The sequence below is a fragment of the Corvus brachyrhynchos genome, unplaced genomic scaffold, assembly GCF_000691975.1.
Source record: "Corvus brachyrhynchos isolate BGI_N302 unplaced genomic scaffold, ASM69197v1 scaffold395, whole genome shotgun sequence".
NCBI classification, from domain to species: Eukaryota; Metazoa; Chordata; class Aves; order Passeriformes; family Corvidae; genus Corvus; species Corvus brachyrhynchos.
The window spans coordinates 414,275-421,444 of record NW_008238340.1 but is presented as its reverse complement, the minus strand read 5'-3'; the positions used below and the strand labels follow the sequence as shown (position 1 = coordinate 421,444).

At 46.7% G+C, this 7,170-nt stretch overlaps 2 protein-coding genes across 3 annotated transcripts; both read left to right on the top strand.

The window, feature by feature from the left end:
* Positions 1-6: 6 nt before the first annotated feature.
* Positions 7-2,629, top strand: NPPC (natriuretic peptide C). 2 transcript variants are annotated; one of them, XM_017735021.1, is made up of 3 exons: positions 7-658; positions 1,569-1,886; positions 2,327-2,629. In XM_017735021.1, exons 1-2 carry the CDS (start codon positions 566-568, stop codon positions 1,872-1,874), a joined length of 399 nt encoding a protein of 132 aa, XP_017590510.1. In that variant the 5' UTR covers positions 7-565; the 3' UTR covers positions 1,875-1,886; positions 2,327-2,629. The 2 variants fall into 2 exon arrangements, with proteins under 2 accessions (XP_017590510.1, XP_008632473.1); XM_008634251.2 differs by having other exon boundaries at positions 1,569-2,629.
* A 98-nt stretch (positions 2,630-2,727) lies between these two features.
* Positions 2,728-6,286, top strand: LOC103616149. The gene is given in 1 exon segment (XM_017735020.1): positions 2,728-6,286. A coding segment is annotated over 1 exon segment (630 nt). The 5' UTR covers positions 2,728-5,421; the 3' UTR covers positions 6,052-6,286.
* The last annotated feature ends 884 nt before the right edge of the window (positions 6,287-7,170 follow it).

Sequence of the window (7,170 nt, the reverse complement as noted above, 5' to 3'; positions counted from 1 at the left end):
TCATCTCTTAAGTCAATAACATTTTATTATTAAGTTATATTATTATGCTATAATATCATGTTATTATGCAATAACACTCATTTCTTACACAGCATGTTTTCTTAGCCCATCCCGCTGGTTTGGTGCTTCACAGTGACAAAGGAGCCAGGTGAATGTGTCATGGATACCATTCACTTCCTGTCTTACTTTATAGTTCTCTCATAATTATTTTTCTCTGGATGAAAAAGAAAGGTTTAGCGGTCAGCCCAAGCAACACTGAGCTGTTCTCACTCATGTACATCAGTGGCACCAAGACAGAAGAATGATGCTGCATTGCCTAAGTGGAAAATACTCCTTTAATTCACCATTAGGAAAGAGAACTATTTCCTCCCTCCTCCTCCTCCACCTCCTCCTCCTCCTAGGTCGATGAAAACACATCAAAACCTCAAACCAATCCTTGCACTAGCAGGAACTCAAAAGGTAGACTTGGGAGGGGTTGGAGGAAGATATAAATGCTGATAGCTGGAGACACAGAGCAACATTGAACTGGAGAGACTTAAGGGTAGAGGAATCAGAGACACCAAACATGAATCTGAAACTCCTTTTTTGCCCTGGATTCCTTCTGCTGCTCATTGTCAGTCAAAACCAGGCAGAGGCCAGATCCATTTCCAGCTTACAGGTAAGTGACTGGCTGCTCAATAGAGCTGAAAGAAGCTGATGCTTCTTTAGGATTTAGACACGTCATATGAGCTCTGTTTCTTCCAACCCCAGCTTAAAGAGACATCATAACAGACGGAATGCTGAGATGGACAGACACAGATTTATTAAACGGAGGAAGCTAAAGTCATTGATCACTGGATTTTAATTTCTAATCACATGAGGTAACTGAAAGGAAAATGTTTGGGGGGTTTTCCTGTGGTTTCAGTTAGGGGATTGTACATTTAGGGTCATCCTGTGACTGAGTGAAGCAATAAGCTTTTGGAGTAAAAGAAATTATTCTGGAAGGACTGTGATCTAAAACCCTAGAGCAGTCACCTGCATGCTCCTCCCTGAAGCCCCTGGTTTTAGCTGAAAAAGAAATGCAGGATCTCCTCCTCAGCTCAGTTGTGCTGCAATGCAGCCCCTGCTTATGACTACCAGGTGTAGAATATAAGAAAAGAGAAAGTGTGTATGTGTACCTATGTGTATTTGTTTGTGCAGGAATTCCAGGTCATTATAAAACACATTTCATTTACTGCACTAGGGAGCTGGCATTGCCACATATCAAGTAACCTCCCAGTGCATAAAGAAATGTCTAACATAATCCTTCAGAACCAATTTCAGCATGTCTCCTGCCATTGCATTAATTCTCTTGGATATCAACTATTTTTTTCTTGTTCTTTATTCACAATTTTTTAGGCCTTTTTCAATTTTTTCATCATTTATCCCATATGCCCAGTTCCAGGAAAGACTTAACTGGCAGTCTGGCAGCTCAGACATATGTCCTCAAACTCAGCACTGAGTATGGCTTATATGGAAATAATGAGAGTTTCCAAAATCCCTCCTTCTCCTCTATTCCCTTTCTGCCTTCTACTCTTCCCTTTTTCCAGAGTCTGTCCAAATTGTTAGATGAGGACCTGGAGCATCCCCCGGTCTCAGAAGAGAGGGACCATGAGCAAGATGACCTGATCCCAGCAGGTGTCTTTGATCAGCAAGACACTGAACTCCAGTGGATCCAAAACACCAGGGACCAGCCCGAGAGCATGTCCATGGGTGATGGTGCAATCCGGAGATTCTTCAGCGACCTCCTGAGTTTATCCCGTAGATACCAAGGCAGAAGCAAAAAAGGCCTCTCCAGGGGCTGTTTTGGTGTCAGGCTAGACAGAATTGGGTCACTGAGTGGACTGGGATGCTGACTCTTCGCTATGGTAAGAGAAAGACAGAGGCTGCTGGTCTGTGTATTCATATATAACTTGCAGAAATATGCAAAAGAGCAGAGTTAATTCAACTTCAAGGAAATGGTGCCTTAAAGTAACTTTTACCCTCCTATCACAAACACAGTTTACTATTTCACTTTCCTCAGAAGTCACTGTCTTCAGACAGAGACTTAAAACCTGTGAATGCCACACCTCTGCTTTACCTGCTTTTCCTCCTTTCTCTGAGTCAGCTGTAAGCATTTCATCTTGTCTTAGAAGACCAGAGAGGTTTTTCACCAGCTCCTCAGGGATACTTGTTTCAATCCGAACAAACTCTAAGCAGAACAGTGGAGCTAAATCTGCCACTAGAACAGTAAGAAATCAGTTAACTTCCATGTGTGAAATCCTGTACAGTTCTCTTTCTATTACTTATTCCTCTTCTTTATTGACAGGACTGACTTCGGGGTTTCAAAGCACCTCTTGCCTTTTAGTGAGATATTCAGCTCTTTTTCATATTGGCCTCACCAATCCATCTACTACATGATGTACTGAGCAAATGCAGCCACCTCTCCCCTGACATACTTGGCCAACAGAACACACCTTTGCTGTACTGCCTGTTCGTATCAGTTATTTGTGAACATCTATCTGAAAATTAATTACAGAAAACTACATTTGTACTGTTTGTTTACTGAATGTATAAATAAACAAGTCTCATTATGTCACAGATAATAAACTGTTTTCCATAATGTAACGAATTTGCTTCAAGGTTTGCTGCGTGATTTGTTCATATTTCATTCCTGAAATAGAGCCTTAGTTTGCAGTTAGACACTAGAATTCAGGAGCATTTCAGAGGGCTGCTGTCTGGTGAATAGAGACCAAGATACAAAGCCCCAAGTCTCTGACCCACAGTTTGAACAAAGGGCAGCTCTCTTAGCAGACATCACCAGAAAGCAGTGACTCTGCGTTTAGATCTGCCACTGACAGAGGAAAACAAATTTTTCTTAGCAGTATACCTCATCTTATTAAAAAAAAAGAAACAAAAAACCCCCAACCAAAAAAAAAAATCCCAAATCTAACCCCAAAACAATGCTACCCTTCCTTGAAGGAAATTCAAAGGCACCCTGCTCTTCCATAGGCAGATCCAGGTATTTCAAAGCACTGAGAAGAAAACTGAAAAACATATCCTGAAGGCTGAAGGCTTCTTTTTTAAACATTTTTGGTTAGGTCTTATGTTGTTTGCTAGTTAATCTGTTTAAGTTAACTTTAATAACAAAGCAGCAGCAGCTGTGAAAATGCCCTGAAAAGATACTTGTTGCCATTTACATAGACAGCCCTGAGTACAAGTTCTCCAATGATGGACTAGTCCATAATGAATTTATTACGTTCTGTATTGCCTTTCCTAAGAAAAAAATCACAAGAAAATTAAGATTTCCACCAATCAAATAAAGAATTAAAGTTCAGAATGAAAACTGTGTCATTCTTTCATATTCCAGCATAATTCTATACCAATTGCTAGTCTATACATGGCTTAACACAAACTATTTACTTTGGCTAAGACGAAGCACACCTGCTCCCCCCTGCTTGGGGGAGCTTAACAGTAAGCATCCAGCTTTCTTAAGAGTCCCTCTTCAGGTGTGCTACCCCGGGGCTGGCCAAGGTGCAGCCCATGTGGTGGAAAGGTTAATCCACACAGCCCATGGACATCAGGGTGTCAAACAATGTAGAGCCAGTATCTTGTGATAGCTGGTGCTAATGGGAAGGTAACAGCCTCCTTTCTAATAATTCTGAGTCTCAAACTTGTTCCCAGCTCCCAGTAACTCTAGGGCAGGGATGTTCTCACAGACATAAAGGCTTTTTACTGTTGAAATTTCACTGAAAACCCAGTGAAGGACAAGTGCTACTGAAGTTTATTTGCAGAAAAATAACAGAGGTCAGAGGAGGTTGAAGTCTGAGCTGTGAGCACTTGTGAACAGAATCCTACAGAAGATGAATAAGAAACAGATAAGAGTTGCAATTAGAGAGGTCGAGCTGGTAATGTGCCATCCCATCACCTGGCATTTTGTGGGAACATTTTAAAAAGGCACTTTTCTGAAAGCAAGAACAATTTATTTCACATAAAAGGCTCTATAATTAGATCCTCAGGACTGAAGCCAGGTGTGTTTGTACTTTAGGTAATTTGCTGAGTTCTATTAGCATTTAAATAATCAAAGCTAAGCTTGGAAGTGAGGATGCCAGTCAGATGGGGGAAGCTTATCTCTAACTGTGCCATTTCCATCTTTGCCAAGCAGCAGTGCGTGAATTTACAGACCAGGGTTACAGAAGTTGCTGAGGAGAAAAGCCTCCAATAAAAGTACTCCTACATGGAAAGAAATATACAGATATCTTTCTTAAATATGTGTGCTTTTTGGGTACCTGATTTTAAGTGATGTTAGGCAGCAATCAAGATTTGGTCTCATCCAAGACTCACTTCTGGCTAGCTTATTAACAGAGGCCCAGTTGTATTTATTCCCCTTGATCATCACACAGATCCTGTTCAGTCTCACTGCTTTATCCCTTTCCACTCCCATCTGTCTCCAGTACACACAAAATTGAGGATAATGCACATCCTCACCCAGACCTGCTTTCATTCTCTATCAACAATAACCCTCTCACCTGACATGATCTTCCTTCATTCAGGTACCATGCTTTTAAAACACACATCCCCTTTCTCTGCCAGGTTCTTCTTTGCTGTGTTGCTTTAAACAAACCCACTTGCCAATTGTTAAAACAGCTGGATGCAAAAATCACTGTCCCACACCAGTTGATATTGCTGGTTTCCTTCAATTCTAAGCAAAAGGACAGAAGGCAGAGGCTTAGTGAAATTGCTTTAATGGTACCCAGGCAGTGAATGAAAGAAAGGACCCTATCTGCTGTTCTGCCTCTTACAGAAGGAAGGGTTACAAAGGTAAGGGTTTGGTGACAATGCCAGAGAACCATTATCAGAGGAACTTTCAAAGAAGGAAAATCTCCTAAACCCAAGTCTCAGGACACGGTCTACTCACATAGCACAAAAATTTGTATACAGAGAAGAAAAAGCTGTTATCCAAAGAGCTGCTGCAGACAGAGAAATGATCCATCCCTCAGCCCCTTGGAGGGCAAATCAACCCAGCTCTCAGCTCCTGTGTGTCTGAGACAGAGCAAACAGGCCGAAAGTGCAAGGTTCTTTTACTGCATCAACTTCAACCTAACAGTGATGGAGAGCGGAGGGAGAGGAAATCACTGGGAAAATAGGCGCTGCCAGGAGGGGAGATGACTAAGGGCAGTTCCCTCCCCCTGGAGCAATTGCTGCACTCAGAAGACCACCAGCTCCTGGAGGATGACCTGTGGGGGCAGCTGCAACCAGTTTCCTTATCGAAGCTAGAGGGCACAGTGCAGCACTTGGGCTCCTGCTGGGATCTCGCAGGAGGCAGCTGAGCTCCCTCCAGGGGGCAGAGTGCGGATATAAGGAGGGGCATCCAATGGCAAGGAAGCAATACAGTATCAAGATGATGATAGGGATAGGGGTAGGATGCAGCTCCCGGCTCTCTGCTGCGTGGCCTCGCTGCTGCAGCTCGTTATGCCGTGGGCAGGGGAGCAGGCGGCCGGTGAGGAGCTCAGTGCTGAGCTGCGGTTCCTGCAGACACCGGGGCCGGGACTCCCAAGGCAGCCACCCGCACCCGTCCCGCCGGGGCGAAGCGACAGCAGCGGGGCTCCCTATCCCTCCTCTCCTCCCCTCTCCAGGACTCCCTGGCAGCTCTGGGAAGGGGAAGGGGAACCGAGCCCGGGAGACGAGCCGGTGGCCGGGGCCGAGGACGGCGGCTCCGAGTGGGAGCTCTCGAGGGGCGGAGAGCGGCCGGGCGGGGATTCCGGTCCTGGCCCTAGACCGCCTCAGCTGGCGGAGGGATAGAGCCAGTGGAAGAGCCTCCTGGCCTCCCTCAGACGGAAGCACTTTTCCTACTGCTTTGGGACGAAGATGGAGAGGACCGGCGAGCAGACGGGGCTGGGATGCGACCAACACAAACCCCGTAGATGCCGGAGCAGGGCAGGCCGGGGCAGCCGCCGGGAGCGGCCGCTGTCCCCGGCTGAAAGCCTCGGAGCGGCTTCTCCCCCAGCCCTCTGCGCTTCTTTTACAGGTTTCTGGAGCAGATGGAGAAGCTGAAGCCGGGACCGGCTGCAAGAGCTTCCTGAGTCTCCAGGCCAGTGTTCAGCAGCCACACCACCAGGCTGCACTTGGACACGCCACGGCAGTGGGGTACGGAGCAATAAACTTTTTACAAAGCCTACATTGCCTTTTTTGAGTGGGGCTTTTTTTCGGTCACGGTTTAGCAAATGGTCAGAGGATACAGAAATCCCCTCCAAAGCGCTCCTCTCCCTCTGCTCTAAGGGCTCGGTCCTGACCCGTGTTCAGCAGCCACACCACCAGGCTGCACTTGGACACGCCACGGCAGTGGGGTACGGAGCAATAAACTTTTTACAAAGCCTACATTGCCTTTTTTGAGTGGGGCTTTTTTTCGGTCACGGTTTAGCAAATGGTCAGAGGATACAGAAATCCCCTCCAAAGCGCTCCTCTCCCTCTGCTCTAAGGGCTCAGTCCTGAACTTGGCCAGAACATCCCACCCGTTCTGGACAAGCCTTTTGCTGGAAGGTCGCAGCAGCAGGAAGGATGGTAGTTGCATCCTTCCACGACTATGTCAGTAACCCTCCACGCTGTACTGAAGTGGCACTGCCAGGCACCGCTGCCAGCTCTGGGACCGTGGCAGGGGATGCCTTTCCCGATGGCTTCACTGCTGCTACCAGAGAATCCTCCCCGGAGGTGGGCACTGGGGCTCGGGGTTAACTCCAGGTAGTGTCCTACACACGCCCCTGTGCCATGGGCTAAGCCGCTGGTATCAGTGCCAGGCTTGGCACGGCAGACCGGCATGGGGTGACCTCTAAGGACAGAGGGGCTCCATCGCTTTGAAAATACCCCTGGCAGTGGCTGCCGGTGGGCGCCGGCCCCGCCGGGCTCCCCCCGCCTGCCCGGGGCTCCCTGTAGCCTGCACTGAGCCTGGAAAGTCCAGCAAAGGAAGGGGCAGCCGCAACACAGAGATAATATATCCCGATCACGAGGAGAAACAATCCGTGTTTAGGATGAAAATTGATTTCTCCCCTTGGAAAAAGTGAGGCACCACTTAATGGCAGTATGGCCACTCCAGACATTTTTACATTTTTACATTTCTGTTTTGATTTTTGTCTGATGGCCTGATCTCTTCATTTCCTTCTCAATCTAACTAAAGTG